Source organism: Ochotona curzoniae, unplaced genomic scaffold (assembly GCF_017591425.1).
Source record: "Ochotona curzoniae isolate NIBS_2020 unplaced genomic scaffold, NIBS_Ocur_1.0 contig_1, whole genome shotgun sequence".
Lineage (NCBI taxonomy): Eukaryota > Metazoa > Chordata > Mammalia > Lagomorpha > Ochotonidae > Ochotona > Ochotona curzoniae.
In genome coordinates, this window is record NW_024464918.1 from 26,854,010 (window position 1) to 26,880,643 (window position 26,634).

General features: G+C 49.6%; 1 protein-coding gene across 6 annotated transcripts; it reads right to left on the minus strand.

The window, feature by feature from the left end:
• Window positions 1–772: 772 nt before the first annotated feature.
• Window positions 773–26,430, minus strand: ZNF346 (zinc finger protein 346). Of its 6 annotated transcripts, XM_040963217.1 has the most exons (8): window positions 26,233–26,407; window positions 15,065–15,168; window positions 14,429–14,521; window positions 12,387–12,537; window positions 10,220–10,228; window positions 8,188–8,406; window positions 2,950–3,043; window positions 773–929 (listed from the first exon to the last, which is right to left on the minus strand). In XM_040963217.1, exons 1-8 carry the CDS (start codon window positions 26,405–26,407, stop codon window positions 842–844), a joined length of 933 nt encoding a protein of 310 aa, XP_040819151.1. In that variant the 3' UTR covers window positions 773–841. The 6 variants fall into 6 exon arrangements, with proteins under 6 accessions (XP_040819151.1, XP_040819239.1, XP_040819323.1 ...); XM_040963305.1 differs by lacking the exon at window positions 10,220–10,228 and having other exon boundaries at window positions 8,188–8,373; window positions 12,393–12,537; window positions 26,233–26,430; XM_040963389.1 differs by lacking the exons at window positions 10,220–10,228; window positions 14,429–14,521 and having other exon boundaries at window positions 8,188–8,373; window positions 12,393–12,534; window positions 26,233–26,421.
• Between the last annotated feature and the right edge of the window lie 204 nt (window positions 26,431–26,634).

The following is a 26,634-nucleotide window of genomic DNA, read 5'->3' on the forward strand; positions in this document are numbered from 1 at the left end:
CCCTATGGCATGGACCATCAAGACCAGCTCATGGGATCTTCCCACATACCTCTAGCTCGGGCCCCTCTGATGGTTAGGGGGAGCAGGGCCCTTATTTCAGCCTCCCACGCCCCTATGGGGCACCGAAGTGCCCTCCGGCTGCAGCCCGCACCCAGCTCCTGTAGATCCTTAGCACCATTCGCGAGCTGTGGGGAGGGGTGGGTGGCTGACAAAGTCCTGCTAGGGCTGGGTCACTGCTCCAGCAGCCAGCCCAGCTGGCCAGTATGTGGTCCAAGGCTCGGGAAGCCCACACTTGTCTGGGTGCTGGGAGTGTCACATCAGCTGAGGGCACACACTTTGCACCAACCATACCCTGCCTGGCTAAAATCTGGCACCAAAGCTGCAGGCTTCGCCGGAGACACCTGGAGGCCGGAAAGAGCTCAGGTCTTTAGCTGAAGGACCTGGCCTGCAGGGGAGACGAGAGCAGGGCGTCTTAGGACACGTGGCCAGAGGGCTGGTATGGGGGAAGGCCACCTCCAAGGTCACCCCTAGTCCTCTCCAGACTTCTGCTTCCAGTGTCATGACCGGCAGGGAACCCCTCTATGGACAAGGTTGTGGTCCGATATCCCATCTCAGGTCTGTCTACAAGGGAACTTCAAAAAGCTCATGGAAAACACATGTCAGAAAAACTATGTGTGGGTTTCAAACCTTTTTGCACCAAAATAAACACATCTCTTAATTCCATTTTTTTTTTTCCACCAGCTTTTTGAAGCATCCTCTTATTCTCCTGCTGTGAGGAAGAGGGAAGAGAGAGCCACGTGACGGTCACAGGGAGCTGGCTAGCGGAGCCGGGCGGGGACCTCTACTCTCCCAGGGCGGCGGCATCCTGTTGCACGGGTTGCTGTGGTGCTGGGATCTGGCCCAAGGGTGACACGGTTGTTTTTGGTGACCTGCAATGGAGAAAGCAGACAGGCACAGGGTCAGTGGGGGTACTCGCAGGCATAGCCAGCAGTGGGCAGCTTCTTCTAGGACACAGGAGCAGGAGCACTCGGCTTCCCTCCTCCCACTTGGTCTCAGGTCAGTTCTGCCCCGTGAGGAACAGCACTCCAATTGGACACCCGAGGACATTCCAGGCGGTTGCTGTGGCCAGCTCTAGGGCAGGCCTGAGCTGGGGGCCGTTCAGTGCTGCTACTTCCTCTCCAGTTCACACTCGCTGGGCCCAGCACCACACGCTGCTGTCTCATTTGCTCGTGTATTTGTTCAGCATGTGCTTCTACACGGGAGGATCCCTCGGGCCGGGAATGCCCTTGTTCCCACGCGAGTCCCAGCACCCCAAGCAGGGACTGACCACAGAGGAGCTCCATGGGCCTGGCACTACAGCAAAGCAGGTGGCACCACTGCCCGTGGTACCAGCATCCCAAACTGGAGCACTGGTTTGAGTCCTGGCTGTTCTGCTTCTAATCCAGCTCCCTGATAATAACGTGCCTGGGAAGGCAGGGGACAATGGCTGAGGTCTCAGGACCACTGTCTCTCACGCAGGAGACCAGGAGAGAGCTCTGGCCTCCTGAGCTTGGCCTGGCCCAGCCCTGGGGACTGAACCAGTGCAGTGACGCTTGCTTTCTCTCACTCTGCCTCTCAGATGAATCAATTCTGTTTTTCAATGAACTCAATAAATATCTACTTATGAATAAACAAAGCACCTGCTTTTAACTGTCCCTCCTGGCACCAGCACGGCTTGTCACATGTACTATCTCCAATGGGCTTTGGGTCAAACAGCTCCGAATCCTGGTTCTAGCTCCTAGCGACGATGCCACCTTGGGTGAGGTCACAGTAGAGGGTCACTTTAATGTGTAAAGGTCACTGAAACTCCCTGACCACTGGCTGTAACAGGCAGAGGTTAGCTGCGGCGCACGTGGAGCAGGCGCCATGTCAGGGACAGTCCTAGATGAAGAAGATCCGCCATGGCGTGGAGAGGACCAGGCAGCTCAGAGAGGACCAGGGCAGTTTTGATTTCCATTAGTTTGAAGTCATTTGGCTCAATGGGTAATGCAGAGCCATCCAAAGACAAGCCGATCACTCCAGCAGACTGCCTTTCTAGCGCAGCTGCCTGGCCTCCAGCACGGGGTGCCGGCGCCTCTCCCCAGAGGGCGTGTGTGGCACTGCTCGCACTGCGCATCCCTCATGAGCCTATCAGAGGCCCACGCCGCCTCCCTCTTAGTCTGACGCCCTGGGGCCAGCATGCTGGCAGCCTTACAGGCTTTATTTTATTTTTACTTTGAATATTTAATTATCTGCATACTATATGAAAGATAGACAAATAGAGCTCTCCTATCTGCTGGCTCACTCCTCGAATGCCCACAACAGCCAGTGCCGGGCTGGGCTGAAGTTGGAGCCTACACCTCCAGCCTGGTCTCCCTGCGGGCGGCAGGGACCTCAGCACCAGAACCGTTATCTGCTGCCTCCTGGGTGTGCATTGGGAAGCTGGATCAAAAGCAGAGTAGCCAGCACTTGAACCAGATATTTCATTCCAGGTAGCGACTAAACTGCTGTGACAAACGCCTGCCTGGCTCCCAGGTTACTGCGAAGTTAATTTGGGCAAACTGGGTTTCAGTGTATGCTAGTCATTTCCCAGACGGTCATTTACTTGTTCCCTACGAAACACTCCACAGTGTGACCTGTAGGGGGAGCTCCCGTCACAGTTTACAGCAGGTGTTTCAGCCCCCGGAAAGAGGCTCCCTCCCCAGACTGCTGCAGGTACTTGGGGTGCTTCTTTCCTTACCAAGTCCCCAGACCAGCAAGTCCAGAGGCTTGGAGGGAGCTTATGGGAGACCTTTCTTCCTGGTGACCGATTCATCTTCTGAGAATGGGCTAACAGGATTCCCTCTTAGCTGAGGACTGCCCGGCTTTGTTCCCACTCAGAAGCCCAGAGCTCCCGCTGCAGACCACCGCGTTTCAAAGGTTGGTACTCACTGATTCTTGTGTTTGAAGCCGCTGACGTGAGCTTGGTACTGTTCGATGGAGTTCAGCACTATCTTACACGTCTTGCAAGGGTAGCCCTTCCCAGCTGAAACAGATCAAAATCAACAGGCTTAGTTTTCCAACACCAGGGGCCCTGGGGGGCTGGTGCTGCTCACCGAGGCATGCAGCGGCCATTCCGAGAGCTGACGGGTGCGTACGGGTGAGGGCCTGAGAGTCACAAGGTCCCTGGACTCGGGAGCCTCCTGCCCCTTGCTCCCCATGCTGGCACAGCAGCTGGGACTGTGCTGAGCTCACTGCAGAGCAGGTGACACTGGTGTGCCAAGCAACCCCACTGACTCGCTCAAACCCTTCCCCTCCTTCACGTCACAGTTAGGTTTGCCTTCCAGAATATTCCCAGGAGGCTCATTTCTTTTTTTTTTTTTTTTTTTTAAAGATTTATTTTTATTATTATTATTATTTTTTTTATTGGAGAGGCGGATATACAGAGAGGAGAGACAGAGAGGAAGATCTTCCGTCCGATGATTCACTCCCCAAGTGAGCGCAACGGGCCGACACTATGCCGATCCGAAGCCAGGAGCCTCTTCTGGGTCTCCCACGCGGGTGCAGGTTCCCAAAGCTTTGGGCCGTCCTCGACTGCTTTCCCAGGCCACAGGCAGGGAGCTGGAAGGGAAGTGGGGCTGCCGGGATTAGAACCGGCGCCCATATGGGATCCCGGGCGTGCAAGGCGAGGACCTTTAACCACTTGCGCCACCGCGCCGGGCCCAGGAGGCTCATTTCTGATCTACAGAGTATCAGATGTGGAAGCCAAGCACAGCGACCCGTGTGAGCACGCACAGACAGTGCCCGGCCCGCTCAGGCTTGGCCGCTGACAGAGGTGGAACCAGCTGTGGCATGCCATGTGCCTGCCAGGCGCTAGCTGTACCGACAAGCACACATGACTTCCGGGCCCGTCTGCTTCAGGCACCTCTTGAGCCATCTCCCGCCCTGAGGTCCTGCAGCTTCGCAGCCAGATCGCCTTGGGGACCTCTCCGAGACCCAGATTCATGACTTGTAAAATGAGCTAATGTCAGTTACAACCTCATGAACAAAACATGACAATACATCTGACAATAGGAAGTCCTCAACAATATACATCATTTTTAAAGCAAAGCATTTTTTTAAAAAGTCATCTAGGCTGTGGCACAATGACTCAATTGGGTAATCCTCCACTTGCAAGCACCAGGATCCCATATTGATGCTGGTTCATGTCCTGGCTGCTCCACTTCTGATCCAGCTCTGCTTATGGCCTGAGAAAGCAGCAGAGGACGGCTCAAAATCTTGGGCCCCTGCACTCATTTGGGAGATCTGGAAGAAGCTCCTGGCTCCTTGCTTCGGATCAGCTCAACTTTGGCCATTTCAGCCATTTGGGGACCAGCACATGGAAGATATTTCTCTCTGTCTCTCCTCTCTGTAAATCTGCCTTTCCGATGAAAATGAAAATGAATACTTTTTTTTTTTTTTAAGGCAGATCCTTTTTTTTTTTTTTTAATCTTAGGAGGTTTATTCCAGTGGGGCAGGAACGGGGTGGAGGTGGTGGAGAGAAAAAAGGAAAAAGGGGAAACGGGGAAGGAAGCCGGAAGGAGAAGAGAGCAGCAGTTCTTTATTTTTAAGGAAGTGAGGAGAGCACTCTTTTTAAAAAAGATTTATTTATTTTTATTGCAAAGTCAGATATACAGAGAGGAAAAGAGACAGAGAGGAAGATCTTCCTTCTGATGATTCACCCCCCAAGTGACCACAATGGCCGCAGCTGCGCCAATCCGAAGTCAGGAGCCAGGAAACTCCTCTAGGTCTCCCATGTGGGTGCAGGGCCCCAAGGCTTTGGGCCGCTCTCGACTGCTTTCCCGGGTCACGAGCAGGGAGCTGGATGGGAAATGGAGCTGCTAGGATTAGAACCGGTGCCCATATGGGATCGCGGCACGTTCAAGGCGAGGACTTTAACCACTAGGCCACTGCACCGGGCCCAAAAGGCAGATTGTTAAAAATAAAAAGGAATAACTTACTGATTAAAGTTGAACACTGTTACTGAGGGACTGGAGATGTGCCCAGCAAGTTAAGATGTCACCCTTAGTGCAGGCATCCTATATGGGTGCTGGTTCAAGTCCTGGCTGCTCCACTCCTGATCCAGTTCCCTGCTAATGTGCCTGGGGAAACTGAATGACCCACATCCCTGGGCTCCTGCACCCACATGGAACAAGTTGCGACAGCCAGGACTCGGCCAGGTTGATGCCCTGGAACCCCACCCACGTCTCTCCTGTGAGCATCAGGGGCCCAAGCATCACTGCCTTCTCAGGCACATTAGCAGGGAGCTGAAACGGAAGCGGAGTAGCTGGGACTTGAACCTGCACACTAACATGAAATGCTGCCCTACTTGGTCTGACTGCCAGGCTCTACCCTGGTTCATTAGCTATAGAACTTTTATTTACTCAAAATATTAACAGAAGGAAGAAGAGGAAAAGAACAAAAGGTTAAGAGAGAAAGAGACAGGCCCAGTACAGTAGCCTAGAGGCTAAAGTCCTCACTTTGCACATGCTGGGATCCCTTGCTGGGCAACTGCTCCTGATGGTGAGCATGGGAGCTGGGATGGGGGCAGACTCCTGGGGCAGGGCTACAACACCTGTTGGTCTACATGGGAACTGGGTTAGAGGGAGAGACAGGCTGGGCTAACTGATGCTATCCACTGGCACAGGCATAAGCCAGAGTGAGGGTAGGCGGTTAGGTTTGCCACAGCATCAGGTTTCAAGTTCTAAGACTGGGGGCAAGTCCTGTGGAGCTAGACTGCAGAACCAGCTGGAGAGTGCAAGATCAAGTGAAGGGAGCGGGGCCAGGGGGAGGCTGTGGGCACCCCTCTGATGGGCTGCAACTCCCACTGGTGAGCCTGACAACCAGGACTGGGGGCAGGCCTGGCTGGACAGGTCGTGGCACCCACTAGCATGAGTGTGGGCTGCAGGGTGGAGTCAGCTGGTTTGAGTTAGGATTCAATGCCCAATGACGTGTATGAGATCTGAATGGGATGTGGGACAGACCGGACCAATCCACTGCACATGCTTGCAGGCACAGGAACCAGAGCTGGGGGCTGGTCCAGTGGGAGTACATGGTCCCCAGGCTTTGGGCCATCATCTACTGCTTTCCCAGGCTACAAGCAGGGAGTGGGATGTAAAGTGGAGCAGTTGGGACATGAACTGGTGCCCGTATTGGAGCAACTGAGTCATCATGCCAGGCCTCGGCTCCATTTCCGATCTAGCTCCCTGTTCATGTGCCTGGGAAAGCAGCAAAGATGGCCCAAGTGGGGCCTGGCTACTTAGGGAGTGAACCAGCAGATGGAAGATCTTTATCTCTCTGTTTCCTTCTCTCTGTAAATATGATTTTCTAATTAAAAATATAGATAAATCTTAAAAAAAAAAATGATGGCCCAAGTGACTGTGTACCTGCTCCCACTGTTGGAATCCTGTGTAGATTTCCTGGTATCTAGCTTGAGCCTGGCCTAGCTGCAGCTGTTGCAGCCATGTGGAGAATGAATCAGAAGATGAAAGAGCTCTGTTTCTGTCACTCTTCCTTTCAGGTAGTTAAATGAATGTTAAACAAAGGAGCCCAGGGCCAGGCATGATAGTCTGGTGGCTCAATCACAGCCTTGCATGTGCCAGGATCCCAAATGGTTCTCGGTTCATATCCCAGCTGCTCTACTTCCCACCCAGCAGGGATCCCTGCTTGTGGCCTGGGAAAGCAGTCGAGGACGGCCCGAAGACTTGTGGCCCTGCACTTGGGTGGGAGACCCAGAAGAAGCTCCTGGATCCTGGCTTCAGAGCAGCACATTTCCGGCCGTTGTGGCTACTTGGAGAGTGAGCCAGTGGATGGATCTTTATTTCTCTCTGTAAATCTGATTTTTTAAAAAAAAAATTTAAAAATTTTATATCATTTATGACAGTTTCATCATTTCAAATAACAAAAATAAAATAAAATAAAATTCTTACTAAAAACAGGAGTCCACACTACTGCAATGACTGAATCCTGCCAGTGGACATGAAATGAGGGCATGGCCAGGGGGAAGAGGCAGGAGAGAGTGGGGTCCGGTGCCAAGAAGGGAAGATCTGCTACGAGAGAGCCCTGCCCGGTCGGCCAGACACATGGTGGCCCAACACGAAGGGCGAGACAGAGCAGTCTGAGCAGCCTGCCTCATGTTTCTAGATTCCACACCAGATGGAAGGACTCCGTCAAAAGGGGAGTCACTGCCTGTCTGTGGGACAGTGAGGACGACCTGTTGTCTCCTCCTGTCTCGGGAGGCTTAGAAGGCAGGTCTTGGATGGAACTGGAGGAGCAATGCTTGCCACCGAACCCGCCTCACTGCTGTCAGCCCTTGTGTCCTCCGATTGGTCACACGTGGACAGAGGGCAGCCAGCTGCCAGAGGCCAGGTGGCTCCACAGCTGGATACTGGGAGGGGCTCGCGTGCTCACTGCCCAGGGCTGTATTTCCACGGCCTGCGAGGAGGATCGTGGTCTGTGGGAGCCCCGAGGGAGCCCCTGTGACCTGGGAACTGAGTCCTGGTCACTGCAGGACTCGGCCGGGTACACAGCATAAATAAATCTTTAAAAAAAATTACTTTAGGGCCCGGCGCGGTGGCACAAGTGGTTAAGTCCTCGCCTTGCACGCCCGGGATCCCATATGGGCGTCGGTTCTATCCCGGCAGCCCCGCTTCCCTTCCAGCTCCCTGCCTGTGGCCTGGGAAAGCAGCAGAGGATGACCCAAAGCTTTGGGAACCTGCACCCGCGTGGGAGACCCAGAAGAGGCTCCTGGCTTCGGATTGGCCCGTTGCGCTCCCTTGGGGAGTGAATCATCGGACGGAAGATCTTCCTCTCTGTCTCTCCTCTCTGTATATCTGCCTTTCCAATGAAAAAATAATAAAAATAAATCTTTTAAAAAATTACTTTAGTTGCATACTTTAACAATCAAAGAAATATATATACATGATGCCCTCTCAGGTTTTTGACAACAGTAAGATTCAGCAACAGCTATCTAGACCCAGCGAGGAGCAACTGCTCTTCAGCTCACCACATCCCTTCCTGGTTCTTGTTTAATTTCCAGCCTGGCTTCTCTAGATCTCTTGAGTTGGCAGACTCTGCTTTAGAGGGCTTGGCCCCAGGTGGCCTTGCAGCGCAGCCCCGACCCAGCCCCGGGCGTCAGCTGGAGCCCCTCACCTGCCAGGTCGGCGACAGCTGGGCCCGCCAGGCGCCCGTAGTGCGCCACGAGCTTGAGCTTGGTCTCCTGCTTCCTGTGCTTCTTGCCCATGTAGTGCTGCTGGGCCATGGCGGGGTCGTTGAAGGTGGCGTGGCAGAGGCTGCAGAACTTGTCTGGGTCTATCATCTCTCTACTCTGGTGCAAGGCTAAGGTGGAAGCCAGAAGGAAAAAAGAAGAAACTGTAAGTATTCCTAAGAGAGCAGTGGTGAGACGCTCAAACAGAAACAATGAACAGAACCCAGAGGGATGCTGAGCAGAAAGGCCGTGTCACTAGTCACACTTGCAGACGTGACACTGCGTGTGTGCATCACACGGTGAACGCTTTCTCTAATTGGGAAAACTGGGAAGACTTGGGGGAGCCCAAGAACAGCGATTTTGCTCAGCGGCTTTAGTTACTTTAGGCACACGGGAAGCCTTTGGACTTGTGTTCTTATTCCAAAGACTAAAAGAGACACATCCGCAGTCTTGTTCCTCAGATGCCCCGGAAGGTCACAGCACGTGGGACAAGAAGTTCGGGTATTTTATTTCCATCCTCAAGCCACCCCAGCCACAGAGCTGAGAACCAAGGTGCAGGAACGAGGTCAGAGGTCCTGGGGCTCAGGCAGGCATTTACAGCCCTCCAGGCTAGGGACGCCTCTGTGGTTACCCAGCAGGCGGAAGGAGCAGAGCGAGGATGGCGCTGGCACAGTTACACGGTTTGTATATACGCAGGGACTTCAAAAGCTCATGGAAAATCGGATTTAAAAATGTTTAAAAGCCATGCAGATTTTTATGAAAATCAAACACATTTTTAATGAAGTTTTTGGAGACCTTTTTCCTTTGCTCCTCAGAACTAACCAGAATCTCAAATGGGTGAAGTGATTTGCCCAAGATTATCAGCTAGGGAGTGAATCCAGGTCTGTGTGACCCAAAGCCCATGTTCTCCCTGCTGTGCCACAGTGAGGGGTACAGCTGATGCTCTCAGCTCCTTAGACATCCCTGACTCTGCCCAGTGATTTCAGTGACCGGGGCTCCTGTGGGTGCGCAGGCTCTCGGGTTGATGGCCTATGAAGTGACGCTATGGCTGACAAGCGCATGTGCCTGGAATGGTGTTAAACTAGCAGGCACTGCTTTGAAAATGCGCAGCCCAGAACTGACAGTCCTGGAGGAGGTGCAGTGTGACTCAGTGGCATGCTCAGACAGATGACACGGCGTCTGTGCTCCCCCACTCCAGACCACTTCGACCTGGCGATCTGGAGGACGGTCAGCAAGTCACAAGACGTTTGCTGGCTTTCCGCACGATGGTTTCCTGTAGAAGGAATCTCAATTTTCCTGGCCTCTAGTTTTGTTTCAGTGAGTCATTCAAAAAGTAACGAACATGTTATGGGATATTTTAAAACGCAAGAAAATGTTCATTTTGTGGTGTTCCGCTAACAAAAATATCAGTGTGCTTCTTACGTCCTTAATTTCATAAAAACAATGACAAAAGCAGATAGGTGACTGCAAGGAAAAACAGGACAAAAAGCATACAGCTTAGAGCGCTTTGCACTAGTTTTCAACTTCTCCATAAAGAAAGTTGAGTACTGGCATCAGGAAAAGAGATAATGATAGTCCTTAAAGAGATAAAGGCCATTCTTAAGAAGATATTGCAAAGAAGCACGGGAGGCGAATGGTGAAGGCTGGAGGATGCTCACTGCACACTCAGCACAAGCGGGAGCCATCAAGTCTTCTCTTGGGAAACTGAAACAGGAGAAGACCGTCCCAGCGGCATGCTTATGACTGCAGTGCGGTTACACTGGTACTTAAAGAGCCTTCTGTGGTGCTGCTTACGACACCGAGAAAGGAGGGGAGGGGTGTGAGTGTTCAATGTTAGAGGTGATAACACAAGGAAATACGTTATATTACATGAAAAATAAAAATGGCAATTATATGTATGTCATATCATCGTGAAAAGATACATGTATAATCCAAATATAGATACTGGTGTTATGAAAGTCCTCAAAAGGCATTCACCGTGTTTCTCTTGGTGGTGGAACTGGGGGATGCTTGTACCTTCTCTGCAGCTTTCCCATTGTTGGAACTGGGATTATTAATAATGAGTATGCATCCTTTTCATACAAAATTATAAGGCAATTTAAGTACTCTATGTCTAAATGTATACAGACATGGAGCTAATCTAGAAATACACAAAACAAATGTACACACAGAATCACACACATATAACGAGATTATAGGGGAAACTTTAAAAATGTTAACAATGTTTATCTCTGAATGGTAAAGTTATAGGTAATTTTTTTCTTTCCACATATCTATATTTTTAATAGTATGCCTGTATTACTTTTTATATTATGAAAAATTTTAAACCTTACAAATATATTTATATATCTATAACATAACATGGAGGGGCCAGTGTGATGATTCAATTTGCTAAACCTCTGCCCTCAAGCACCTGGATCCCATATGGGCACCAGTTCGTGTTCTGGCTACTCCACTTCCCATCCAGCTGCCTGTGTGTGACGTGGGGAAAGCAGCAGAGGACGGCCCAAAGTCTTGGCACCCTGTATCCATGTGAGAGACCCGGAGGAAGCTCCTGGTTCTTGGCTTTGCATTGGCTCAGCTCTGGTTGTTGTAGCCATCTGGGGAGTGAGCCAGCGAAGGGAAGATCTTTCTCTCCTTCTCTGTAAATCTGTCTTTCCAATAATAAAATATATATATATTAAAAATATGGAAATGTACGTTAACTACAAACCTCAGGGAAAAGTAGAAGCAGGATACACAATGGACATGCACTATGATGATGATGTAAAATGCTGCGAGCATGTGGCAAAGCCTGAGCGTGAATATGGAAAATAGCTTGTTGAGTGAGGAACTGCTGAGACCAGGCTTATCCTAGAGAAGTTCTACATTTGTGGAAACGGAACTCTGTGACCTTTAAGTTCAGCTAACACCATGACTGGCTCCAAAGGCTAGCCTCAAACAAAAGCAGGACTGAGTTCATGCTGACCTGACCAAGCAAGGCTGCTGGTGGAGGATGCCTCCTCGGTTGTTACATTTTATGGGGGAAGTTCCACTCACTGGCTATCTTAACGGTGAAGGCAGTTACGGAAACAGCGGCTGTTATTTACTGAACATCTATCGTATCCTAGGTTTTGACATGCTTTATTTTAACCTTACAATCTGAATAAATGGCTTTATTAATATTTTAGAGGTGAGCAAACTCAGAGACACAAAGAAGCCACACAAATGATAAACAACAGTGCCAAGAGTTAAGCCCGGGCGCCTGTGGTTTTCAAAGCCCACATTTTGTTGTTTCATAGCAAGTATAATGAGATTTGGGTGTACTAAAGGGCATTCACCATGAGTGATTTTTCACCCTATCTTCAAAGCCTTATAAAGCTTTGTTGTCTTGTTCTCCTAATGCTGTGGAACAAAAAGGACAGTAAGTATTACAAACAGTATAGCCTACTTCTTGGTCCAAAGTAGAGAAGAAAAAAAATGAAATAAAGATCAAAGAACTTTCACTCTTGACTAATTACAGTTAGCAGAGGTTAAAAACCCCAGCAAGTCAGGAGTTAACAAGATGAAAGAGGGGCTGGTCCCAGTGGTGAGGAGATAAAGGACACTGCTTTAGAAGTCATTCCACCGAGATGAATTCACGGCAGCTGCAAACAGCTTGCAGGGCGACAGTGGCAGCACTGAAGTACTCCACTCTGAAAGGCAAGTTCCTGTCTGGAGAAGAACCGGCAGCTTTTGAGGATTAAAGTGAGCAGGGCATAACCTGAGCATGCAAAAAAAAAAAAGACAAGGCTTTTGCTTTCAACTTGGAACATAAGAGGAGTAAGGGCAGGTGGATGCTGGGAGGGAAAACTCGAAGCGGGGATGCTCTCAGGATGTGTGCTGCCTGGAGGAGTCGGGCGCTCCCAAGGGATGACTGTTAGGACAAGAGCTTAGGCTCAGATGCTTCCGCTGAGAAAGCTGATGGAACCAAAGAAAGGGAGGTTACGTGAGCACACCTGAGGCTGCGTCCCAGGGAAGCGGGGCCTACGTGGGTGTCGATGAGGGCATTTCAAAGTCTGGTCACCCTCTTCAAGTCTGTGCCCCAGTGAGCATTTGGGGGAGCACTCAGGCAACGGTGGCTCGAGGACTGGGAGGGTCCCGATATAGCACTACTCAGGAAAACCAGTACCTTCCACCTTAGTGGATTGCTGCTTCAGCTTTAAGTTCTTTGCGTGGGTCTTCCCCAGGTAGTGCGACTGGGCCACGACAGGGGAGGAAAAGGTCATGTTACAGATGGGGCAGCACTGGTTCTTGTCTTTGCTTCTGCTGCTCTTCTGGTTGGGAGAAAGAACACAGGTCTGGTCACGCCACTGCTCCATCAGAAAATCTTTACTGGTCCCCACTGCCCAACAGGAGAGTGGGCATTTAAGGCCCCCTCACACGTGAACCCCAACCTACCTTTCTGCATTCTTCTTCCGCTATTTCATCCCAGGCTCTATTCACCACTCCTCATTTTATTCTCTGTGAGTTCCTTGCCTTGCTTGGCCCATACATGCTGTCTAGAACGTTGCTGCTTTCCTGCCTGGTCAGCTTAAGCTTCAAAGCTCTTGGTAGAAACTTTTACTCAAAAAATATAATTTAGAGGTCAGCATTGTGGCTCAGTGAGCCAGCATTCCATATGGGCACCAGTTCAAGTCCTGGCTGCTCCACTTCCAATTCAGCTACTATGCCTGGGAAGGCAACGCAGGATGATGCCAGTACTTGGCTCCTGCCATTCACATGGGACCGGTACGAAGCTCCTGGCTCCCACCTGGCCCAGCCCCGGCCATTGTGGCCATTTGGGAAGTGAGCTGGTGGCTAGAAGCACTCTCTCTCTTTCCCTTCCTTTCTGTAACTGCCTTTCAAATAAACACATCTTTTTTTGAAAAAAAGAGAAAACAAGTCAGCCAACAACTCCCCCGCCTCTTTGCAGGGTCATCCAGGAGGAGTTACCCCTGGTTCCTAGGCTGTGCTCCCGAGGGTATGGGCCCTTCCTATCCTGCCCGTGTTACAGCTCGGAGCATTTTCTGTGAACTCAAATGAACACAGCACAGGCTTAGGGCTCAGTGAACAAGCAGATCACATTAAGGTTAGTGGACATCAAGCCTGTATTAAGGGTCTCCAACCTGTCTCTGAGAAAGTTGGATCCAACAGAGTGTTCTGATGTTGGGCTTTAACAATTCTTTGTTGTTGCTGCTGGCAGTGGTGGTAGTGGGCGGTTCTGTGAGCTCATCCGAATGACCAGGCTACCCCAGGAGTTGAAGGAAGAAGGGACAAAGAGACAAAGTGACTTGCCTGAGGTCACAGAGATGATCTTGTCCTCATAAGTTCCTAAGGGTAACTAGGGGATACAGCCAGTGAGTTTCAAGGGACAAGCAAGAGCCTTCCGTACCTGTGACCGTCTTGGTAAGAGGAGGTAACCTGTGGGGTCAGCTCTTACTTACTCAGCATCTTACAGCAACTGCAGTTTCACTTCACAGTATCCATAAGAGGCAGGGTTTATTTCTACATTATGGATGAAGTTCAAAGAGGTGAAGTGACTGGCTCAAAGTCTTCCAACTGGGAAGCTAATGAGCCAGGACTAGGCTGGCTCCTCATTGCTTGACACTTGCAAAATTCCTACAGGGACAGAAATAACGCTCCTCTTGAGGAGCTTAGTTATTCAGCATAATTCTCACAGTATTTTGGGCCAAAAATAAAACACTTTTACCTTTCAATCAGAGCATGTATGTGGAAACTTTTCTTTCCTCTTGTTTATTCAACACATTCAAATGCCAAACTGTTTTTTCTCCTCTGGCTCTCAAGAAAGCAAGTGGTCTGAGTTCTTCCAGCCTTCTTGCTTCTTGCTTCTCTGCACTAAAGAACCACTGGCTGAGGAGAACATGTGACAGTGGCCCCCGCCAGCTGCGTGCTCAGTAGGGTGTCAGGCTCCAGGGTGGGTGCTTTCTATTAACTTTTCCTAGTTTTTCAGTTTGGAGAAATCCTGAAAGGTGGCCGAAATTAGCATCCTAATTTTGCAGAGGAAGGAATCAAGACTCAGAGATGTCCTAAGACTCGCCGAGTCACACAGAGAGGGGATTCGCGGGCCGAGTCAGCCTGCCTCGAGGGCCCACACTCCTCCACCACACCAACCTGCTTGCAGGCTGCGTGAGGAGGCGAGCGCTCTCCACACGGCAGCTGTGTTACCTGCTCTGGGTCTAGTCGCTTCGGCTCCCCCTTGAGTGTTTCCATCCCGTGGATTGCAAGGTATCTCTTCACTTTGTTGGCATGCTTTTTGCTCTGCAGGAATTCAGGAGAAAGATCAAAGATAGCCAAATGCCATTTCAAATTTAAGGCACTCAAAATCACTCACTAGATTTTCATGATGATTCATCCTCAAAAACTTCTGAGGAAGAGAGTAGGGGGCAAGACATTTAGTTCACTGAGTTCCAACTTGATCGAGGCATTTTACATGCTATTAACTTGAATCTCCACACGAGTCTATGTGCAAGTTATCATTTTTCTTTGTAAGGTTGAGATTGAGGTAGAAGTGGTGAAGTTAGTTTCCTGGCCAAGATGAGTATCAAAGCTGTGACTCAAGCTAGGGTCTATTTAAAGCAAACTCGTACTTTCTACGGTACTGAGATGCAAGGGAAGTTATACATACAGCAATCCTGATTTTGGCTGGGAGAAATGAGCCAGAGGAAGGAAGTGAATCTTTGAAGTCACAAGCCAATATGCCCGAAGGCAATGTCTGAAGAGCTAAGGAGGAATTCTACTTCACAGCGGGAAGACTGGGAGAAGTGGGGCTTGGCGCTGGGTCTGAAGAGTGGAGTGGCTTACCTGGTAATGGGCCAGCTTCTGGGACTCCGAGATCAGCAGGGCGCAGCAGACTTTACACTGGGTGTCGGTGAAGAGACACTGATTCTTTTGGATCATATGCTCCACTGCAGAGGGGAGATGAAGAAGCCCTGAGCGGACAGACAGCAGCAGCTCAAATCATCACTCCTGAGCACGCCCTCTAACACGGGCACCGAGTCACAGGCTGCCACACCAGTGCAGCAGCCAGACTTTACTCCTCCTCGCCTGCTGCCGTCTCATGCCATGTCCCCACACCAGCTGCCTCGCTACTAATGTCACAACCACGCCAACTTGCTGTACTTAGCAACTTCTCTTTATTTATTTGAAAAGGAAAGAGAGAGAGAATTTACTTTCCAAACTTCCTGCAATACCTGGGACTGGGCTATCCTGAAGCCAGGAAAGAACTGAGTTCAAGTCTCCCACGTGGGTGACAACTTGAGATTATTTGTTGCTTTCCAAAATGTGCGTTATTAGGAAACTGGATCGGAAGCGGAGACAGAACTCAAGCCCAGAGGCTTCTACAGAAGATGTGGCCATCCTAAGCAGTGCCTTAACCACTAAACCAGATGCCGGCATTCCCCTCTCACTTTCCCAGAGACTGTGTTTTTTAAAGATTTATTTATTTTTATTGGAAAGGCATATCTATAGTGAGGGAGAGAAAGACCTGTCCGATGGTTCACTCCCCACGTGGCTGCAACAGCTGCAGCTTCATCGATGTGAAGCCAGGAGCCAGAAGCCTCCTCAGTGTCCCCTACGCAGGTGCAGGGTCCCAAGGCTTTGGGTCATCCTCGACTGCTTTCCCAGGCCACAGGCAGGGAGCTGGATGGGAAGTGGAATTGCCTGGACACGAACCAGCATATGGGATCTGGAGCATTGCAAGGTGAGCATTTAACCACTGGCCATTGTACTGGGCGGTCCTGGTGACCCCTCCCCCCCTTTTTTTAAAAAAAGACAATTCTTGAATACTGCTGCCAGAGGTTTGGAACACCCCCTCAGAAGAAGAGATCTGAAGTCACAGAGGTACCCAACTGAGACTTAGAATCAGGAAAATGAAAAGCCTGGGAAAGGTCAGTGTTGTGGTAGTGCGAGTTAAGCTGCTGCTTGTGATGCTAAGTTCCCATATTAGAGTGCCACTTTGGTTGTCCCTCTTTCCTCTCGCTTCCTGCTAATGTGGAAAAGCAGCAAAAGACAGCCCAAGTGCTAGGGCACCCGTCACCCAAGTAGGAGACATGAAGCTCCTGGTTCCTGCCTTCGGCCTGCCTAACCTTGGCCACTGCTGTCATTTCAGGACTGAACCAGCAGGTGGAGTCTCTCTCCTGTTTTCTGCCTTTGCATCCATCCATCCATCCATCCATCTATAGGATATATATGTATCCTAAAGAAAACCTTGGAAAGAGAATACTTATTTCACTGTTTCTGATCTAACTTTGAGGCATCTATTGCACAAGTCTCACGCTACAGAAAACACGGTATTAATCTGTGCTTAATTGTCGGGCTCAAAGAACAAAGCTTTACTTCTTTAAGGCAGAGGCAGAAATCTCCCCCAAGGTATTGGTTTCTTCAGACACCATAATGGAACGGAGACAGAGGCAGAGCCCGGGGGCAGGAGGGCGGAGGAGTCCACTGCTTCTTAATTCTTAGTCCTGACCGTCCAGTGACCACACTGCCTGGGAGAGAGGTGCTCGATGGAAACCTTGACACCCTTCCACATACCACGTACCTGAACTTAGCTGGGCAGCCTTTATGGGCAGAGGGGCTATTGCCCGGCTCTGTTTCTGTCCCTGAGCATCTCTTGTTTACCTTCCCATTTTTATCTTACAGTGTTCTGGTAAACATTTGAGAAAGACTTTGCCTGTCTCAGCTGTGTTCAGCCAAACCAAGGCCAGTGAACACAGCTGGGTTATCGTGCTGGCTCCGAGTCAGAACTTTTAAAAGGAGGGTGGAAGACTCCAGAATGGAAGCCCAAGGGAGAGGCAAGAGAGAGGGGTGGATCGTGGGCATCAAAACACAGACAGACGGACTACATGCTGGTGTTTCATAGCACTGCATGGTGTCTATGAATTACACTGATGTTCAAGACGCTGAATAAAGAGCCGGGAAAGTCCAAACATAAACATAAGGAAACAGGATTGCTGTCTGATTTACACTGCATACATGCTGAAATATTACATAGCATGCCCTAAAAATAAATGTTACACGTTAAACGATACATATGTCTTTGGATTTATTTATTTATTTAGATCGCCAATTCAGATATGGAGAGAGGAGGAGAGACAGAGAGGAAGATCTTCCGTCTGTTGATTCACTCCCAAAGCGGCCACAACGGCCTGAGTTGAGCTGATCTAAAGCCAGTTGCCAGGAGTTCATCTGGGTCTCCCATGTGGGTGCAGGGTCCCAAGGGCTTTGGGCCATCCTCGACTGATTTCCCAGGCCATGAGCAAGCAGCTGCATGGGACATGGGTTGGCAGAACCAGAGACAGTGCCCATATGTGATCCCGGCACGATCAAGGTGAGGACTTTAGCTGCTAGGCCTGGATTTATTTATTTTTATTAGACAGAAGGAGAGAGAAAGAACTTCTGGGCCCCGATGTGAAAGCGTAGTGGTTAAAGTCCCCATCTTGCACACATCGCGATCCCACATGGGCACCGGTTCTAATCCCGGCGACCCCACTTCTCATTCAGCTCCCTGCTTGTGGCCTGGGAAAGCAGTGGAGGCTGGCCCAAAGCCCTGGGACCCTGCACTCACATGGGAGACCAGGATGAGCTCCTGGTTTCTGGCTTCAAATTGGCTCAGTTCCAGCTTAGGAAAAAAAAAGAGAGAGGGAGAGAAAGATCTGTCTGCTGCTTCGTTCCCCAAAGGTGTTCACCACTGAAGCTGAGTTGATCAGAAGCCAGAAGCCAGGAGCTTCTTCTGGGTCTCCCACATGGGTGCATGGTCCCAAGGCTTTGGGTTGTCCTCTATTGCTTTCCCAGGGAGCTGGAAGGGAAGTGGAGCAGCTGTGACAGGAACCAGCACCCATATGGGATCCTAGTGTATGCAAAGCAAGGACTTTAGCCACTAGACTAATGTGCTGGGGCTACATGTTAAGCAAAAAAAATTTTTTTAAAGATTTATTTATTTATTTATTAGAAAGTCAGATATACAGAGAGGAGGAGAGACAGAGAGAAAGATCTTCCATCTGATGATTCACTCCCCAAGTGACCGCAATGGCTGATGCTATGCTGATCCGAAGCCAGGAGCCTCTTCCAGGTCTCCCACGCAGGTGCAGGGTCCCAAAGGGGAGAGGGCACAGAGGGTTCACAGAGCAGGTATCTCCTGCTTGCCCAGAGATTTTGTATTTTTTAAGCTATTTTTCATTTGCTTCTATTTTAAGACTTATAATATTTTTATTGGAAAGGCCAATTTACAGAAAAGGAGAGACAAAGAAAAAGATCTTCCATCTGCTGGTTCACTCACCAAGTGGCCACCACAGCCAGAGCTGAGCTGAGCTGAAGCCAGGAGCTTCCTTTGAGTCTCCCATGCGGGTACAGGCTCCCAAGGCCTTGGGCCTTCCCAGATTGCCTCCCTGGGCCACAAGCAGGGAGCTGGATGGGAAGTGGAGTAGCTGGGATATGAACTGGTACCTACACAGGATGCTAGCACATAAAAAGTGAGGACTTCAGCCACTAGGCTACTGTGCTGAGCCCAGATTTTCGATTTTGTTTTGTTAAAGCTAATGAGGCTTTCTTTTCAAGAATTTCAGAGTTTAACTGTATAAAAATAAAGAGGGCAGGGGCCATGTCACTCATGACTTTCTTTTCTCATAATCTAGACTAATTCTAAACCTCTAATATATATATATAATGTTATCCTCGCAACAGGCAGCTGGTGAGGACAGTGTGATGGCCCGCTAAACAGACGGGGTACCCCCTCCTTGCTGGAACCTACTCTCTGGCCCCACAGAGATTCCCACAGTCTGTACACATACACTCATGGAGCCTTCTACATGCCAGTTACCAGGCCTGGAGCTACAGCACAAAGTAAGAGAGAGGGTTAAGTACGGCTGGAATATGGCGAATGGAGGAAGAGTGGCAGGAGATAAAGACGTGACCTAGAAGATCACGCTGGGCGGCCATAACGCCTCAGAAGCCACAGCAGGAACATGGCTTGGGTTCTGGCGTGAAGGAAAGTCACAAGATCCGGTTTGTGCTTTGTAAAGGATCCTCTGATAGTTGCATCAACAGACTGTACAGGGACAGGAATGGAAGCAAAACGTCCGTGCGTGAAGGCCACGCGGAGAGGCCCTGACGCATGCAGGGACAGACGCGCCTGGCCAGCCTCCACAAGTTCCAGCCGGCATCTGACTGCCAACTGAACAAGAGACGCTGAGTGACAACTGTCCAGTCTATGGCGATTTCCTAACCCATTTACAAGGCTGCAGGGGGCTAGACAAAGCGCACCCAGGGACAAGGAGCTTTCAGGAATGACCCGCCTCGTGAGACGAGAACCTGACCGCACTTGTCTGTTGTTCAGGCATACTACAGCATTTTCCAATCAAACTAAATCTTTAAAAAAGGAATATCCAATATGAAGGACAGCAACAGCAGCAAAGTTAAAGAAAATGCACAGAGCTTCAGAGGTCACAGAACAATACCAGGGGGCTGCAAGAGATTCATAGAAAAGTGAACAGACATTGCATATGCATGAATTCCCAACTCTTCGTACTCACATTTTTTTTTTTTTTACTTTAAAAGTATTTGTTGACAGGCGTGCACACACATACACACACTCAATCACTAGTTCATTCCACAAATGCACAAAACAGCCAAGGTTGGGAGCCAGGTGCTCAGTCCAGGCCCCCAGCAGTGGGTAAGGATCCAGTCACTTTGCCCTCCCTGTTACCTGGCAGGGTTGGCATTTGTAGCAAGTTGGAGTCAGGAGCCAGAGCCAGGCACTACAATGTGGGAGGGCAGCAGCTTTAAATTTTTTTTTTATATTGCAAAATCAGATATACAGAGAGAAGGAGAGACAGAGAGAAAGATCTTTCGTCTGATGATTCACTCCCCAAGTGACTGCAACAGCTGGTACTGTGCCAATTCGAAGCCAGGAACCAGGAACTCTTCCAGGTCTCCCACCTGGGTGCAGGGTCCCAAGTCTTTGGGCGTCCTCGACTGCTTTCCCAGGCCACAAGCTGGGAGCTGGATGGGAAGCAGGACTGCTGGGATTAGAACCGGTGCCCATATGGGATTCCGCTGTGTTCAAGACAAGGACTTTAACCGCTAGGCCACGGTGCTAGGCCCGGAGGGCAGCATCTTAATCAGAGTCTTCAGCATGGGCCAAATGCTTCATCCAGCACATATTTTTTGGAGTATTTCCATTAAGTATAAGGATGGTCTCAGAGGAAGCAAGAGAGAGAACTGGGTAGAAGAAACTATTGTAAGAAATAATGTCTGCAGTGAAAAACTGGACAAACAGAGACTCTGTGATGGACTATGTCCATCAGTGGATTCTCCAAAGACCGCATCGCGCTTGGGGTAGTGAGAGTGGCGGCAATTCAGAACTGTTGAACTATTAGAATCACTTCAGCAAGACCCTCGGAGCATGCCCCACATCCAGGACCTGGGGTGGGTGGGAGACTGGGCGGGGCTTCTCCCTTAAAATCCCCTTTTACATCAGATCTATTAAGGAAACAATACAGAACTAATTGTCTTGCCCATCTTCCTGTAGCGCTTGAACCTTTTTACTCTAATTATGTAGATTGTCAAAAAACAAATTTAAAAAAATAAAAAAAAAAAAGAATTGCCTAGAAAAAAAAGACTCCATTAAGGAATACTATATAAATACATGAATTCAAACTCATTGACAAAACATCACATAAATATATGAATTAAAATTTAATAGATGAAATCTTGCTTCTAACTTAGAAAACTGAAAAGAATAAAGCTATAAGGTAATTATAATGTTCAAAAAAAAAAAAAAAGAAATAATGTCTTAAAAATCCCCTGTGGTTGATGAGAAAATATTAATGTATAGATCCAAAAATCTCAGGGAACCTGAAATAGGATATATAGCAACACAAAGACCCATCACAGTCAGACTGCTGAGAGACAAAGACAGAACATCCCAAAAGCAGAAAGCAAAAAAGTGACTCATCACATACAGTGACGTGATTTTTGCTAATGGCTCAACTTTCTATTTAAACCAATGATGGCTGGGCCCGGCGCAGCAGCCTAGTAACTAAAGTCCTTGCCTTGCACATGCCAGGATTTCTTTTTCTTTTCTTTTCAAATTTATTTATTTTTTATTGCAAAGTCAGATATACAGAGAGGAGAGACAGAGGGGAAGATCATCCGTCCGATGGTTCACTCCCCAAGCGGCAGCAACGGCTGGAGCTGAGCCCATCCGAAGCCAGGAACCAGGAGCTTCCTCCAGGTCTCCCATGAAGGTGCAGGGTCCCAAGGCCTTGGGCCGTCCTCGACTGCTTTTCCAGGCCACAGGCAGGGAGCTGGATGGGAAGTGGGGCTGCTGGGATTAGAACCGGTGCCCATATGGGATCCTGGTGTGTTCAAGGCGAGGACTTTAGCTACTACGCTATCACACCAGGCCCATAAATCTTTGAAAGAAGAAAAACACAACGGAGGTAAATAGGAGGATGGAAAATGTAATGTTTTTCAGTATCAGTATGTGAGAACAGTCTAAGTAGTTCACTCAAAAGACAAAGAATGTCAGATTGGAAAGAAAAGCAAGATCTCACAGAATGTTGCTTGTAAGAGACAGATCTTATAAACTCGAAAATACAAATAATCAAGGAGAAAAGGATGGATGGGAGTGGGGCAGGCATTTTGGTTACTGGGTAAAGCTATGTGGGATGCCCACATCCCATACTGGAGGTCCTGTGTTTGAATTGAGGCTCCACTTTGACCCCGGTTTCTTGCTAATATGCACCCTCAGAGGCAGCAGGTGAGAGCCAAGCAGGTGCCACTCTTGTAGGAGAGTTGGACTGAGTTCCAGGCTCCTGGGCTTCAGCTCAGCCCCGGCTGTTGTGGGCATTTAGGTGGTGAACCAAAAAATTAGCATTCTCTCTCACATATTAAATCAGTAAAAATGAAAAATATATACCATGGGGGCTGGTGTTGTAGCACAGCAGCTTAAACATTTGCTTGCGATAATAGTATCTGTCATCAAGAGTGCCGGATGGCTTAGCCCTGGCTGCTCCACAGCTTCTCTCTAATGTGCCCAGGAAGGCAGCGGATGATGATGGTTCAAGGACTTGGGCCTCCGCCACACATGTGGGAGACCAAAATGGAGGTTCAGGCTCTTGGCTTCAGCCAGGGCCAGCCCTGCCTGTTGTAACCATCTGGGGAGTGAAGCGAAGGACAGATCTTTTTCCTTTTCTCTCTCAATAAATAAATAAATAAGTAAATAAATAAATAAATGTTTATACACACACATACACAAAAGTAACTTAAATTGTGGTGGTGACAAATTACATTCAACCGCAGCACAATTCAACAACAAAGGGAGACTCTTTCTGACAGAGTGCCAAGACAATCAGATAATATATGCAAGATCTAAAAAATTCTAGACACTTACCTTCTATCACATGTTAAATTTAACTCAAAATGACTCACAGACCTAAATGTAAGAGTTAAAACTATAAAACTACTAGAAGCAACCACAAGAGCAAAACAATGTGACCCTGGATTAGGATAAAAAATTCTAAGATATGGTACTAAAAGCACTAAAAGATCAATAGACCAATTTCATTAAAATTAAAAACATTTGTGTTTCAAAAGACACAGGGGGCCCAGCCTGATGGCTCAGTAGCTACATACTGGCCTTGTACGTGTCAGGATCCCATATAGGTGCTGCCTTGGGTCCTGGCTACCCCACTTCCCATCCAGCTCCCTGCTGTGATCTGGGAAAGCAGTCAAGGACGGCCCAAAGCCTTGGGACCCTGCACTCACATGGGAGACATGGAAGAGGCTCCTGACTCCTGGCTTCAGATAGGCTCAGTTCCCTGACTGTTGTGGCCGCTTGGGGAGTGAACCAGCGGGTGGAAGATCTTTCTGTCTTCTATAAATCTGCTTTTTCAATAAAAATAAAAATAAATCTTAAAAAAAAAAAGACACTGGGGGCTAGTCTGGGGTGCTAGCATTGTGGCATAGCACATAAGGTTCCTGCTTGCAATGCTGGCATCTCATCTCTTATGTGTACTGGACCCAGTGCTGGCTGCTCCATTTTTTTTTTTTAAGGTTCTACTTATTTTTATTTGAAAGGCAGAGTTACAGGGAGAAGAAGAGGCAGAGAGATCTTCCATCTGTTGGTTCATTCCCCAAATGGTCATAATGACTGGAGCTGGGCTGGTCAAAAGCCAGGAGCCAGGAGCTTCCTTCTGGTCTCCCGCAGGGGTGCAGGTGCCCAAGTACTTGAGCCGTCTTCTGCTGCTTTCCTAGGCCACAAGCAGAGAGCTGGACGGGCAGTGGAGCAGTTGGGACATGAGTTAGTGCTCATATGGTATGCCAAGACTCTGTACCTCGCCAACACTTCTGATCCAAGCCTCTGCTAATATGCTTGGGAAATCAGTAGAAGAGGGCCCAGATGTTTGGGCCCCTGCAACCACCTGGGAGACCCAGAAGCTCCTGGCTTCAGCGTGGCCTAGTCCCACCAGCTGCGGCCATGTAGGGAGTAAACTAGTGGTTGAAAAGCCACTCTTTTCTCTCTTTCCTTTTTCCTCTATAACTTTACCTTTCAAATAAACTAAATATATATTTTTAAAAAGACAAACCACTGGAAAGTGAAGACAAGCCCTACTCAATGAAAGGATTTAAAAAGGTTTATTTTATTACTTCTTTATTATAAAAAATTTATATTTGTTGGAAAGGCAGTCACAGAGAGGAGAAACACAGAGAGAAAGATCTTCCGTCCAGTGGTTCACTCCCCAAGTGTCCACAACAGCCAGAGGTGAGCCAATCAGAACCAGGAGTTTCTTCCGGTTCTTCCCTTTGGGTGCAGGGGCCCACTGGGCTATCCTCCATTGCTTTCCCAGGCCACCAGCTGGGAGCTGGATTGAAAGTAGAGCAGGTGGGACATAAAGTGGTGCCTCTATGGGATGTCTGTGCTCGGAGGTGGAGGATTAGCCAATTGAGTGAATATGCTGGCCTAAGGAGGACATATTTGGAAATAATTTCTTTACAACAAAGCTCTAGTGCCCAGGATACGTAAGCAACTGTTACAAGTCAATAATTCCATAATGAGAAGCCAAACATTCCAGAATGAACATAATATGTAGATATTCCACTAAAGAAAATGCAGAAATAGGCAATAAACACACGGAGAGGTGATAACATCACTAGGACACTACATGAGATGACACTGCATGCCCAGAATGGCTACAATCAAAACATAAGAGGATGCTAAGTGTTGGCAAAGATAAAGAAACTGAAACCCTCCCGGAGAAATGGAAAAACGTAGAGATGGTAGGAGTTCAAAGTGGTACAGCCATCCTGGCAGTGTGTCAGAATCTTAGTTACCACACGACCGTGCAACTCCACACCTAGGGGGATTTGCCAGCAGAAATGAAATGCACACACACCCAGAACCTTTGGCATGAATGTTCACAGCCACATTTTTCCTCAAGAGCTTGAGCTAGTAACAGTCCAGCTGCCCACAGCTAAGGAATGCCTACACTGGGATTCCATCTAGCAGTAAAGTTACAAAGAGCTAACACACAATCGAGTATACCCTGAGAGCGGCCGGGCTCCCAACACTGCATTTTACATGACTCTGAGTGTATGAAACACCCGAAAAGACAGATTTACAGAGAACACAAATGGGCAAGTGCCTAGGAGAGGGAGGCAGCACCGGGCAGAACTGTTCTGTCCTTCAAAAATCAGTCACTAGTGTATCTAACAATGGATGAATCCTATGGAATATAAATCACAGCTCAATACAGATGCTACAAGAAAGTGTCATTACTAGCTGCCAGGCTCTCACAGCGAACATGGGAGCAGTGACGACAGTGCAGCGAACAGGGTCATGGAGTGAGCGTCCATTCCCACGCACATTAAGCAGACACTTTCCAGAATGCACCGTGCGCCTCTGCTTCCCCATGCAGGGGACGGCCTTCCCCAGGGCCAAACGTCACTCCTTTTGTGTACTCTCCAATCCCACACATTCTAGCTCACTGCATCCTTTCCTGGAACTTATCAGGTGTCCTGGACTAGACTGCAAGGCTCTCTCTCTACAGCAAAACACTCAGCTCCCTCAGCTGTACAGCTGGATGCCCAGCTGGGCCTGGGAACACAGTGAACTACTCTGTGAGCGGATTTGGCCAATTCACGCAGGGAAACTTCGGGAGCAAACCGTGTGAAGGCAGCAGAGGAGTTAGGCTATACTTCTTCTTTTTTTTTTTTTTTCCATTGCAGAAGTATAAACCAGCATAGAAATCTGTATATCAAACAGAAACAGAAACCGTCCTTGGCTACCAGCAAAAATTCCACAAGCAAATATTAACTTGGCAAGATCAGTGTTCTCAAAGCATGGCACCACGAGACAGATCCAGTGTCCTCTCGGGGACCTGTCAGGATTAGCACAGACGCCCAGCTCTGTCTTTGTACCTCGGGGGGGGGGGGGAGGCAGAGGACTGTGCCGGTGCCCACAGACAGGCCACCTGGCCAGGCCACCTGCCTCCGGCGACCCCTTTCTACCTCCATTTATCAGGTCGAACGCACAGCAAGCTGGCATTGGGACACATCCCTGGGCCAGTGTCCCATCGCGGTTCCTATTCTGGAATAGGGACCCAAGCAGGTGAGGCCAACAGCTCGGTTACCAAGGCCATCCCAGAGCTGCTGCAAGCATGGGGCGTGGGTGAGGAAGGGATGCAAGACACGAGGGTGGCCAAGTGCAGAGCCAGGGACGCGAGGAGTTGGGGGCAAGGGCGTGGAGCATCTGGCTCGGCCACACATCAGGCAAGGCTGGTGGCGAGGGTCGACGAGGGGACGTGCGCAGGGGGACAGGGGACCACGGCCCTGAGTTTGGGAACCGCTGCGCTCCGATGCAGGAGGCCCTGCCCCTTTACGCGAGAGGGACCAGCCGTCCCGGGACGCGTCACGCAAGCAAGCGGGTCGGGCCCCGCCAGCCGGGCAGCCGCCCAGGCCCCGGGACTCACCTTCCTCCCTCCCCACCGGCTGCGCGCCCGACACGGCTTCCCACAGGCGGCGCGCCCTCTCGCGGTCGAAGCGCACCCCGTCCGGTTCCCCGCCCTCCCGCTCCTCCGAGCGACGGTGAGGCCCAGCCCCTGCGCGGTCTGCAGCCTCCACCGTGGCCAGAGCGGGACACTCCATCTTCCCCTCAAACCCTCAACCGGCCCAAGTCGCTCAAGCGCCCTGCTATCGCGAGATGTGGGTGGGCAGGAGACTCGGCCGGCAGCAAGTCTCGCGAGGTTTGAGCGCTCTATCCCGCGTCGCGGAACCGGCTGTGGCGCCCGTTTTTTCCCCTCTTGGCTGCTTCGGAGCAGGTGCTGTGGGCTGGGAATGCCGGAGGCCGGGTTCGTGTGTGGTTCTTGCCACAG

Coding starts and splice junctions, on each gene's coding strand:
- ZNF346 (XM_040963217.1), bottom strand. CDS start 26,407: ATGGAGTGTCCCGCTCTGGCCACGGTGGAGGCTGCAGACCGCGCAGGG. Junction 14,522..15,064: donor AGAAGCTGGCCCATTACCAG/GTAAGCCACTCC, acceptor GAATTCCTGCAG/AGCAAAAAGCATGCCAACAA. Junction 12,538..14,428: donor AGCGACTAGACCCAGAGCAG/GTAACACAGCTG, acceptor TCTCCCAACCAG/AAGAGCAGCAGAAGCAAAGA.